The sequence below is a fragment of the Ricinus communis genome, chromosome 6 (genome assembly GCF_019578655.1).
Source record: "Ricinus communis isolate WT05 ecotype wild-type chromosome 6, ASM1957865v1, whole genome shotgun sequence".
Taxonomy (NCBI): domain Eukaryota; kingdom Viridiplantae; phylum Streptophyta; class Magnoliopsida; order Malpighiales; family Euphorbiaceae; genus Ricinus; species Ricinus communis.
The window spans coordinates 25474451-25488279 of NC_063261.1; the positions used below are offsets into that span (position 1 = coordinate 25474451).

The window sequence follows — 13829 nt, forward strand, 5'->3', positions numbered from 1 at the left end:
ATCAAATCTTTAGAATATGATTAGTCTATTCCACCCATTCGTGCTTGTTGTGATTGTCATTTTCTACATACAGAGAGCTAACACAGGAACAGAGAAAAATTTTACGCAAATAGGACGCACAAGAAGTGCAGGGAGCAGAAAATATATTAGGGGCACCAAAGCAACTTTTAAGCAACGCACTCTTCGGAAAAAGTACAAAATTTTGGCATCAAAGTGGGCTCCTTTTCCCCTATAAAAGATAGGCTTTTGTAACAGTTCAAGCAGCAATTCCTGCAGAATATACTAGTATCTCAAAATATTAGCTCAGAATGGCATCAGGTTCAGCAATCTCACTAATATTCTTCATTTCAGTAGTTCTGACATTAATTCTGGGTTCTGAAGCAGGTGGAATAGCAATCTATTGGGGTCAGAATGGAAATGAAGGCACCTTGGCAGAGACTTGTGCCACAGGAAACTATGCCTTCGTGAACATAGCTTTCCTTCCCACTTTTGGAAATGGTCAGACTCCTATGATCAACCTTGCTGGTCATTGCGATCCGTACAGTAACGGTTGCACAGGCTTGAGTTCTGATATAAAATCATGTCAAGCCAAAGGCATTAAGGTGATGCTTTCTATTGGAGGAGGGGCTGGTAGTTACTATCTTGCGTCTGCTGAAGATGCCAGGCAAGTTGCAACTTACCTTTGGAACAACTTCTTGGGTGGAAACTCTTCATCTCGCCCGCTTGGCCCTGCTGTTCTAGATGGGATTGATTTTGACATTGAAGGAGGAACAACCCAGCACTGGGATGATCTTGCGAGGTTCCTTTCTGCATATAGCAAGAGTGGTAAAAAGGTCTACTTAAGTGCAGCTCCTCAGTGCCCATTTCCTGATGCTTGGGTAGGAAATGCTATGAAGACGGGGCTTTTTGACTATGTTTGGGTCCAATTCTACAATAATCCTCCCTGCCAATATTCATCAGGAAGCATGATCAATCTTGAAGATGCATGGAAGCAATGGATTTCAAGTATCCCAGCCAACAAGATTTTCCTGGGATTACCTGCTGCTCCTGCTGCAGCAGGAAGTGGGTTTATCCCTGCAGCTGATTTGACTTCCAAAGTCCTTCCTGCAATTAAGGGGTCTGCTAAGTATGGAGGGGTTATGTTGTGGTCTAAGTATTATGATGATCAATCTGGTTATAGCAAAGCAATTAAGAACTCTGTCTAAACTATCTCTCACAGCTTTATAAGAATATATATATATATATATATTTTGTGGGAGTTCATATATTTTCCAAATCTTCATATCTGGATGTACTTTTTCTCTATGTAAATAAATGCTGATTTCTATGTTCTTCATGTACTGTCCGGTACTGGCTTTCTCTCTTCCCTGGTCATTTTATGTGGATGCTTATAACTTTCATGGTTCCATGACAAAAAAAAATGGCAAGGTATGATGTGAACAAATATTCTCATCAGAAAATTGTAATCTTATGCAATGGGTCTCGGGAATTGGCTCCATTTGTAGTTGATCGTATATATGATTGAATTTTCACAAGGACATCTTCTAATGTATTATTTGAGTATAATTATAATTCATTTACATCTTCATCAGGTTTAGTGAAAGCAGATGGCACCTGTACAAATATTTGCATTTGTCGGAGTTCAAATACCAATTTCCTGCCAATTCCAACTCATTTGACACAGTTTTTGTTTCAGAATAAGGATTTACAGCCCCATTTATATTTGCGTTCACTAGTTCTGATACAATCTGAATCAGGTGATAGGAATAATTGCCAAAATGATCAATCCTGCTTAACAAATTATGTAGCTAATCTGGGGTTAAAACTTTTTAAAGTGATTTTAACTTTCAGTCTGTTGCTAATAGTTGTTCCGCTGGTGCAACTTATTACTTAATATGCTTCCTTCCTAGGAAAGGAATACTGTTTTTCTAGAACAAAAATGAATTTGATTTACCAAATACATTAATTAAGATGTTAACATGCTATAATCTTGACGTGTACTGTTTTTCAGCTTCAATGTCAACATACTATAATCTTGACGTGTACTGTTTGTCAGCTTCAACTCATACTCCACATATACAGACAGATCACGTTGAAGTAGACAAATATACTACATCAAAGCTGTGTATCACAACCAAATATCTATTTCTTTTGTTATTTCAACTAATCAGATTTTCAAAATATGATTAAACTTTTCCTTCCATTTCGTGCTTGTAGTGTTTGTCATCTTCTGTTAACGGTAAGCAAGCAAAAATTAATAAGAAAAAGTTTAGGTAAATAGAAAATACAATAACAGCAGAGAGCTGAAAGCAAGAGAAGTGGTCATTCACCTCCATTCATCCTTATCAGGCGCAACAAAGCAACAGCAAAGCCACGCACTTTTCTAACAAAGTCCAAAATCTGACTATCAAAATGGGGTTCCTTTTCTACGATAAAGTATATGACTTTGAGAACATTTCAAGCCCCAGCAAATCCTATAAAAACATAATAGTGTCTTGAAACATTCAAGTTTAGAATGGCATCAAGTTCAGCAATCTCACTAGAGCTCCTGTTATCAGTAGTTCTGACAGTAATCATGGATTTTGAAGCAGGGAGAATAGCAAATTGTTGAAGTCAGAATGGAGGAGACTGTGACTTTGTGAACATAGCTTTCCTGCCCACTTTTGGCAATGTTCAGATTCCTACGATCAACCTAGCTGGCCAGTGCGATCCACAAAGTAATGGCTGCACAGGTTTGAGTTCCAATACAAAATCATGTCAAGCGGCCAAAAGCATTAAGGTGATGCTTCCAATTGGTGGAAGAGCTGGAAGTTAGTATCTTATATCTATAGGTAAATTATATTCGCCGTTTGGAACAAGAAAGTACCGGTCCTTCGATTTGTAACTAAATATGTAATTCTAATTTTAATAATACTGTTTATCTTGCTTATTTTTTAATCTATAATTAAATGATTACTAAACTTTAATTTGATAATACTGATGATTTTTTTTAATAAATATGAGAATAAATTACATAAGCAATTATCAAACTTTATAATTTGTAATAAAAAAAATTAATTTTAATTTTAATAGATACATGTGCGGTATCTTTTTGTAGGAATGGCAACGGATAAGATATCCACTCATTTAAAAATAAATGAACCCAAACCCGATTAAAGTACATGTACCCAAACTCCTTTGAGAAATTATCTCTGTTACTCAAACTCGTCCCCAACTTGAATAAAAATACCCGCATACTATCTAAATCTGATTAAAAACTTATTTAAATTAAATAATTATTAAACATATTTATAGATATTTAAATGGGTAATAGGTACCCTACCCGTTTCTATAAATATTAAATAATTAAATGGGTACTTGTTTACCGAATCCATTTACAATAATTAAATTCTAAAATATATTAACAAAAATTAATGTAAACAAAAGAAATATAAAATATAAACTAATCAAATCTAAATATTCAACATTAAATATTCAATATATTAATACAATCCAAACATAAATTTAGTAAGATTTAAAATAATATTTTAAATAATAATAATATAATATAATATAATCAGGTTCGGATAACGGGTATTTCATGTGTTGAAATTCGAATCTGATTCGAAGTCGATACGAATAGTAAAATTAAATTCCACACTGGTTTATTATTAACCGAATCCGTCCTATTAGGGTTCGGTTGGGTCGGGTAGCCGAAAATACTCGCCCGACTGCCATCTGTACCTTTTTGTAATAAATCAAAAGTTTAATATTTTTTCATTGTAAAGTTAAAGTTTGGTGACCATCTATGTAATTTACTCTCTAAATGTGCCGGAAAAATTCAGCGGTGATATTAAAATGAAAATTTAGCAACCATTTAGTTATAAATCAAAGGTTTTGTATTTTTTGTTGCAAAGTGCAAAGTTTGATGGCCTATTACCAATTAAATCCCAAATTTTACACTTTCTAACAATTTTATCTAACAGTTTCAAAATTTTAAAATAAATTTCCATGTTTTTAATTTGTTCTCAAAAATATTTTATGATAACAATTTTTAAAGTTTCACGATAGAAAAGATGAAGTGGGAAGTTGATTATACTTACTAAAAGAATAATAATTATGAATTAGTAAAAATAACTTTTCCTAAACTTAAAAATATGGTCATTAAAAGTCTTATATATGTGCATCTTTCCACACATTTTATATCTAAACGTAATAAAAAAAAAAAATTACTTGCTAATTTTTATATTAGTAAGTAGAATTGATTTGCCATATCATTTTTTATTGTAAAATTCTGTAAATTATTGCTGAAAAGTATTTTTGAAAATAAATTTAAAGCACATGTATTTGTTTTAGATTTTGAAATAATTGGATAAAATAATTAAAATGTATAAAGTTCAAGATTTAATTAGTAATTAGGCTGCTATTAAAATTAAAATTTAGCTATCATTTAGTTACAAATCAAAGGTTTGATATTCTTTTATTACAAATATAAAGTTTAGTGGCGGCCAATATAATTTACCCCATATCTACTGAGGATGCAACTTGCAACTTAGAGCATTTTCAGATGACTCTTTATATAAGTAGAATTCTTTATTATAAAGAATCATTTAATAAAATAAGGCTCCAAGACACTATTTTTTAAAAATATAAAGTAAAGAGTGGATTTGTCTTTCTATATTTTGAAAGCCAAATTTCAATCTTTATTCTTATTATGATTAATACACTATAAGTTCCTATATTTTATTAATTAATATCTACTATTTTTGGCTCGTTTCTTTGAAAATAATTTTTCTTTCCCTCTTAGAAAAGGAAGGAAAAATCAAAACATTAATACTTTTTGGATAAAACAAGATAAAGATAAAAATAAAAGAAATATAAGAAATCTTGCGTTTAGTGACAAATTCTAGCGATGGATAACACTCGTCTTGAATTGGAATAACAACAACGTAGCGATAGAAAAAGCAAAAGAAAGACAATTGAGCTTTTGAGACGACATTTAGCTACGGACCAAGCTAAATTGATACTATATTTTCGCACCAACTCTAGTGATGGACTTGCGATATATTTACGACAGATTTTACCGAGGCTAAAATATGGCTACTTAAATTTTTTTCAGTCAAAATCCGTCGCTAAAAGAGACTTAATGACGGACTAGCTGCAGTTTTAATGACAAATTTAGCTATGGATTTACCGACAGATTAGCAAATTATTAAAATTTATTTATTTTTTGCACTTTTTCTTTATTCCTGTCACTTTTTTTCAATTTCAGCGATGAATTTGGGGGTGAATTTTCAAAATAATTTAGTTCCTTCCATTTCCAGCTTATTTTTCTTAGTTTTAACGACGGTTTAGCAATGGTGTTATGACTAGTATTGATGCAATTGGGCACAAAGATAAGGAAAGTACTGGGAGTAATGAGAATGGCCCAAGGAATATCATGAAGGCGAAGGTTTCGAAGGATAAGGAGGAGAAGATGCTGAGTTCGTTAGAGGAGCCATTAGAAATATTTGCATGAGCAGCGCATGTTACTCCAGTTGTATGCAGTTGTGCTGGTGATAGTAATAACATGTGATGACTGTATGTTAGAGAGATTTGAGCTTTATTTGTCAGATGTCAGTAGCTGGTGATTATTTGGCAATTGTCCAGCCTATAAATACCATTTTATATTGTCATTATTACTTCATCATTGAATATACTATCAAATAATCTTCTTTGTGAATTCCTTCTCTCTCATTCTATTATTCTTCTTTCAGTTTCATGGTCAGGAAGAAAAGCAAAAGGGGCAGGAGCTACTTCTCAGTCTCAGGAAGCCACTGAAGTTTGTGAGAAACAAGCTCCAATAACCGTGGAGGAGCAAGTTCGATTGATGAAAGTGTAGGTGAATCACATTGCTAGAAAGGTGCAGGAGAATGGAAATTAATACAAGGCGATTTGAAGAAGTAAGAATTGAGAATCAAAGTATTTCTCAAGCCATTGATAAACAAACTTTGGAAATGCGGGAGTTCTTCAGATCCTTCAGTCATAACACATTCTCTCCAACCCCACCCCTCTCCCTCTCCTCTCCCCCTCCCTCCCCTCCCCCCCGGCCGTAGCACCACTTGGGTTAGTTATTTCACCAAAAATATCTACAACCACGTTACCCAACATCACCTTACCAATACCCAATGTAAGTGCAACCATTGTTAACACAACCACTTCCATAATTTTTTCCCCAGCCATTACACCACCCATACCATTTTCTAGCCAAGACAATAGAGATATACTACCTTTACTAAAACACAATGGAGAAATCAGTAGTCCAACACCAGTTAAATTGTTTTTTGGTCCTAGCTTTAACTTCAAAATGGATGTGACAATCTGGCCTAGAGAAGCGGTCTGATGAGAGTGGGAAGTGGATGCCTGGACAAAGAGCGGCTTCTGGCAGGCTTCTAGGATGACAGCACTCTAAAGTACGGGGGTACATGAATGAATCGAATTGCACATCGAAATGGGATTGGGAATGGTTGATAATATATATGTAAAGAGTTTGAACTAATCACATGAGGCAACTTTTGGTTGTTTGGCTATAGAGTTATAAAAATTCCAAAATTAATAGGATGGATGACCTCCTCGGAAGTTCTCGAACCTGCCAAATGGACAAAACCGTGAGGCTAGTGGGGGGCCAAAGCGGATAATATCTCATATGATCTGGTACTGAGTCGTTACAAATGGTATCAGAGCAGGACCTTTATAGTAGATGTGTGGTTCAAGGACGAACCAGGCGAAAGCTGGTGGGCATATGACAGCCTGACCTAGAGAAGTCGTCTAATAAGCGCAGGAAGTGGATGCCGGGGCAAAAATAGAATGCTTGGACAAGGAGCAGCTTTTGGCAGGCTTCTAAGATGACAACACTCTAAGATATGGGAGTACATGAATGAATCAAATTGCATATAAAAAATGGAAGCCAAAAGAGATAATATCTTATGTGATCTGGTTCCGAGTCGTTACACCTATTTTGGTTTAGCGACGGAATACCAACGGATTTGCCTGTTGTTAAACACAATTTCTTTTGTAGCGGGAAACCATTAGACTCAAATAAAATTTTCTACTCTATATTTAAATATAAGTAAATGTGCTCTTTATTATAAAAAAAAATATTTTTTAAAATAAAGAGCACCATTAGAGATGCTCTTATATCTGGAGAATATAGAGAGCAGATTGGAGAAAACTCTCATCTTCCTCCTAAAACTAGATTTGTAAAGATATATATAGAGAACAGTCATTCTTTAACTAAGTCTCTCTAGAGATATATATACCAATATAAGTCTATCTTATAGATAAAAATATAAGTAATTTTATTTTCACTAAGTACTATCTCATAAATAGCTCTTAATATAAATCCTAATAATTATATATTAAATGACTAAAATATTCTTTTGAGTCTTGTAATTTTTTATCATGCCTTGCAAATAACAGTCTATACGTTATAATATTTGACATTAACACGAACATGTCCAATTAGGCTTATTTTTTAGTATTTAGCTCTATATTTTTCTCTTTGCTAATATTACTTGAAAATAGACAATTAAACTTAAATAAAATAAAAATACATATTTTTACAATATTATATATAAAAATCAAATTATTAAAACTCTAAAATACTCTAAATATTTATATATAATTTAAACCTATCAAATACAATCATCCCCGTTTTATTTATTTTACTAAAATTATCAGCAAACTCTGGTACAGCAAACTCATGAAAAATTGCAGTGGCCGGCGAGGCGGAGCAAATTATTGTACAGGACCATGTCCATAATGGATAATTGGACATGAAATTTGGAAAATGCAACATAATTACATACAACCTTTGTGTTGGGTTAGGTGAATTAATTGAGCAACTTTTCCCCTTAGAATTATTATTGTCTTATCTCTTTGCCAAGATTGCCACCGAGCAGCAAACTTTGTTGTCCTTTTCATTTGCTTTCCCTTATAGATGATAAGTCTTTTTGGCAAAAATCGAGTTCAGTAAAGGAGCGAAATAGAGAGGGAAGTTGGAGAGAGAAAGAAAGGCGATCTTCAATTTGAGTTTTCGAGAAGGGGAGAGGTGACAGAAGGAAGAAGGGTGGAGGCGCCTCTGCCTGAAGAGGAGAGGTGAGAGAAGGATGAAAAATTAGAACGCGGCTGTATGCCGCCGCAAAAAATTGTTGACGTGTATTTTTCTTTTCAAAAAAAAATTAATCACCTGATGGTGTTCAAAGAATTTTCAATAAAATTTTAACTAAAATTTAAAAAATTAATAATATTAAATTAATAAAAAAATATATATATATATATAGAAATTAAAATAGGCAATCATAATTTTAAATACCATTTGTTAAATTATAAAAACAAATTATTTTATTGATTGATAACTAATACTATAAATAATTGATTGTTAATTATATTAATAAATATTTATTTATATTAATATTAATTATTTCTGCTCAACTGTCTAAATTTTCCGTGAACAGTCTTTCATAATTTTGAAATCATATATAAATAAAATTCAGCAATCTTTTTATTTTATTTTCTTATATTTCTATATTTTTTATATTTCTATGTTTACCATTCAATATCTAATATATAATTATAAAATCTATAATGATTTTATTCTTTTTGTTTTATTTAATTTATGTTATCAAAAATTTGGTAAAACCTCTTCCGTAAATGATTCTTGGAGGAAGCTTACGCAACGAGTTTCTATTTTGAGACTATGATTGTCGGAAAATGCCATGAACGATATCGTGAAGCTTGCAGTGCTTCTTCTCTTTTTTTCACCACCTGAAAAGCCGGCTTAACACCTTTGTATCCCTAACAAAATGTTTAATTTATAATATAAAGATATTATAAAATTTACTTTTCTTATTTTTATAAACAAAATTACTTTCTAAATTTTATATTAAAATTTAGAAAGTAAATATTTTTTAATTGATAATACAATTGTCACGACCCGATTTTTGGGCCGCTGACCGGCACTAGGGAATGGGTAGGCGTAAGACCACCAAATCGAGTAGTAAGCCTGACTACTCACTAACTTAATTACATCTCATCTAATAGCATTAATGTTACAGTTTTTTAACCATTAAATTCTACATATTTAATTCGGTATCCCAGAAGAATTAGGTGAGACCCGAAACTATATAAAATTACAACTGATAAGTCTATTACTTCTACTGTGGAGAATTTAAAATTTTACAAGTCAAACATACCAAATCAATTACATCACCCGATAATGAAGGAGTCGGGTTGCTAAATAAGAGCCGTGGGAAGACTAACAATCACAGATCTGAAAAACAGTAAAATTGAGACTGTCCGTCTCGAGAGTGAGTTAAAATCATATATCCAAAAACAGTTACAAACACTTCAATAACACATTTATTTAATTTGAAATAAATACTAATTCATGCAAAAAATAAACGTGTCATGACATGCTTAAATAAAAATAACTTTCACATACTACAAGCGGAGTACCTCAGCAGAACCCTAATCCCAACACTAAAGATCTCGACTCTCTCTCTCTCATTCTAACAGAACTGGCGTCCAGAGAGCGAAGCTGGACCAGGATCCTTAAATCCAGTTCAGTCACTTAATTATCACTAACACTTTTAGCCTTTCGGCTCTTTTACTCCAATAAGACTGGCGCTTAGAGAGTGAAGCTCGATCAGGAACTTTAAATCTAGTCCGGTCACTTAAGTTTCCAAATAAGCCGGCGCCCAGAGAGCAATGCTCGACCAGGGACCTTTACTCCGGCAAACACACTCTACTAAGCCCATAGAGCAATGCTCGACCAGGGCAAGTCCTAAATTTACCTTTTAAAATTTATCCTTTTACCCATTTGCTATCAGTCTCGGATTTATATCGGTACATTCATCAAATAGCATGTACTATAGCCGTCCCATCCCGAGTCCACACGAAACAATAAAATCATAATGCAGAAATGAAACTTATATAAATAGCGATTAAAATAACTGATTAAAATATTAAATCATGTAATCAGAATTATTTCGTAAAATCTCAGCATAACACATGTAAACAGACATATGACTTTAACTCACAGCTTTGACGACCTCCTAGCTCTGCTCCAATGCCTCGGGTGGAGCGAGCCGAACTGACGGATTATCTAATTACGAAAAACAATTAATCAATAACGTTGAAACATTTGATAATTAACTCTAGGTCTAGATTTCTAGGACTGACTGTCTAAAAACTCGACTCGGGTAAATTCTACCAAAAATTCGGCAGAACCTCCCCTAAAACACGGATATTTACCCCCCGTAAAACAGGTCCAGGACTTGCCAGAAAACACTTCAAATATTCAACAATTTATTTTAACAAGAGTCGGGTCCCCAAAACTTCACTATTTTTTCCGACTCTGCCACACATCAAAAATCACGACCTAAGGCAGATAGTCCGACAAACAATTATTTTAACTCACAATATTTTCTAATGCTCAACACATTCAATAAATACATAAATTTTACCAATAAATTTTAAAATCTACGGGCTAGAGAATTACCAAGACGCTTGATCGCCACCAACGGACACAAAACGACGTGATGATGACGATCCTCAATTTTGAAATTCCGATCTGACCCCTAATCATCTGAAAAGATTTACAGACAATCTTGGCCGTCAATTTTCAAACGGAGTTCGATCGCTACGAAATCGGTGTCATTGGAAAGCTTGAGCTGAGGAGAGTCTGGATATGCCCTCCGATCATCCATCCCTATCGGAGCTCTCTGGAAAAGCTAGAAAACACAGGCTACCACCTATTTTCTCTCTCCACTGCAAACTTCCAACTCCGGCCACCATTTGCGTCGCTGCTGCTCCCAAAAGCAAGCCCACTCTCCGGCAAGCTGATAACCACCCTTGGTGCTACTGGACACGCCATGAACGGCGCCGAACAGCCACTGCTTCCTCTTTCTCCTTTTTTCTCTTCACATCACGGCCTTGCGCTTAGCCACCGCCAGCCGACGGACGGCAGTTGCCCTTTCTCCCTCTTTTCTTCTTCCCTGTCATGACCTAGTCTGTGGACCCGTGACCGGCACTAGGGAATGGGTAGGCTTAAGGCCACTGAATCTCGTAGTAAGCCTGACACTCACAACTCAAACAAATATCATCTTAACTTTTACTATTATTAATGCTATAATTTACAGTAATAATAAATTTTATACAATTAAATCGGTCTGCCAGAAGAACTAGGCGAGACCCGAATCTTAGAAAATTTTCAACTGATACATCTACTATTACTACTGCGGAGAATCTAAAATTTACTAATTTACATACCAAATCAAATACATCACCCGATGATGAAGGAGTCGGGTTACTAGATAAGAGTCGCGGGAAGACTAACAGTCACGAATATGAAAGAAAGTAAATTGAGACTGTCAGTCTCGAGAGTGAGTTAAAATCAAATAATCTAGAGACTATTGCAATCTTCACAAAAAATATTAATTATTCGAATCAGTATATCAAACCTTGAACATAAATATAAATCATAATATAATCATATACCATAATTAAAAAAATGAATAAATAAATAAATAAAAATATATTTTTACTTTTACGGGACGAGTGGCTCAGTAGAACCCTAATCCCAAATTCTAGTAGCCTTTCGGCTCTCTAATCCAACAGGTTTGGCGCCCAGAGAGCAAGCTCGATTAGGGTCCTTACCTCCAGCCTGAACACTTGATTCCCAACTAAGCCGGCGCCCAGAAAGCGTTGCTCGATTAGGACCTTAACTCCGGCAAACAACTGAACTCAGCCCAGAGAGCAATGCTCGATCAGGGCAAACAAATCCATAATAACCTTGTTACATGTCTTTGATCCTTACCGGCGCGCACGCGGTCCTGATGCAACCCACCAGGTGGCATATTCTACTAAAGCCTCATCCCAAATCACATTCAACAAATATAATAATAATCATGATCTAGCAAAATTATTAAACACATCGAAATAAAGAATCAAAATTTCGAGGAAACAACGTGCGATATGTGGAAAAATAATAATAACAATTGTGTGAATATAACATGAACTATCAAAATAGCGATATAATATTACTAGTAACAATATTGAAATTTATCTCAGTAAATAATAATTAAATAAAATTATTTATATTGCGATACTAATAATCATATTAAATATGAATTTCAAGATAGCATATCAAATTAGGTCTAGCAATAGTGTAGAGATTATGTAACTTTAACTCACAGATCTAACGCGTTCTGCAGTCCGCTCCTACGCCTCGGGTGGAGCTGGCGGGAAGGCTGAATTATCTAGTAACAAAAGATATACAATTAATAAACATTCGTAGATTTTTTCTAAACTTAGACCCCAAAGTAAACTGCCTAAAATTAAATTAGACTCGAGGAATCTGCCGGAAATTCGGCAGAATCTTTCCTAATTTACGGACATTTACCCCCCGTAAAACGGGTCCAGAACCTGCCAGAAAGACACTACAAATATCCAACAATTCAAACAACGGGAGTCGGGTCCCCAGACTTCACTAATTTCCCGACTCCACCACACAGCACACAAAATCACAACTACGGCAGGCAGTCCGACAAACTATTATTTTTGACTCACAAATATCATCTAATACTCAACACAAATCAATAAGCATAAATTGAATCAAAGAATTCTTAAATCAGCGGGCCAGAGAAAGTTACTGAAACGCTCGATCGCTCGGTCGACTAGCCTCCAGCAGTCGGAGTCCGATCGACGATTCGAACTCACCATCGGACTTGAAACGATGCGCTGAAGACGATCCCCGCTTTCAATTTTCTGATCTGACACCCGATCATCCAAAGAGATTTGTGGACGATCTCGGCTGTCGATTTGCAAACGAAGCCCGATCGCCACGAAACTGATGTCATTGCGAAGCTTGAGCTGAGAAGAGTCGGGATATGCCCTCCGATCGTCCATAGCTCGCTGGAGCTCGCTGAAAATGTCTAAAAACCTTAGCTACCTCCATTTTCTCTCTCCACCGTGAACCTCTGTTTCCGGCCACCATTGTCGACACCGCCGCCGCCAAAATAAAGCCAAGGTTGAGAGGAGTCGATTCCCACCAAGATCAACGGCTACTGCCGCCGGAGATGCACGCATGGCGGTAAGGAAGTCTCGGCCGGCTTCCTCTCCTCACATGACTGCTGACGGCCTTGACATTGCCGCCACCTACTGACGACGCCTCTCTCTCTCTCTCTCTCTCTCTCTCTCTCTCCCTTCTTCCCTGATTTTCTTTCTCTCCTCCGACACTCTCTTCTTTCCTTTCTTTCAATATCAACATTAGACCCCCAAACTTTTCCTTATTACTATTTGGTCCCTCAACTATTTTAATTACTTACAACTTCATCCTGCAGAATTTTAATTAACCCCTAAACTTTTCTTTAGCCTTTCAATTAAGCCACTAACTAATTAATTTGGACCAAATTAGAATTATTGAAAATACATAATTATATATATATCCCTGACCGACATATTTATTTACAAAAGTACCAAATTCATAAATTTCCATTAGAACCCCATAAAAATAAAATTATATTTTTAATCCTCATCCAAAAATAAATTTCCAATATATAATTTTACTTATATATATTACATATACATTGGGAAAAATTAGAATAACCAAAACTATAATTTACCCTCCAAATAATTTACTTAATTAATTTCTTAAAGATCCAACAAATTGAGTATAGAAAAAAATAACTCATTTAATTGTCTAATATTAAAATTCAAAATTTGCATTTAAATCATTCCAATTAAACTAAATAAAGATAAAATAAAATTAATTTAAATAAATACTCATTATTAAATATATATATATATAT

The 13829-nt window shown here is 34.6% G+C and overlaps 1 protein-coding gene across 1 annotated transcript; it reads left to right on the forward strand.

Moving 5' to 3' along the window:
- Positions 1-201: 201 nt before the first annotated feature.
- LOC8268554 (acidic endochitinase) lies at positions 202-1361 on the forward strand. Its single transcript, XM_002530882.4, has one exon. The coding sequence runs from the start codon at positions 309-311 to the stop codon at positions 1203-1205; it is 897 nt and encodes a 298-aa protein (XP_002530928.1). The 5' UTR covers positions 202-308; the 3' UTR covers positions 1206-1361.
- Positions 1362-13829: the final 12468 nt, after the last annotated feature.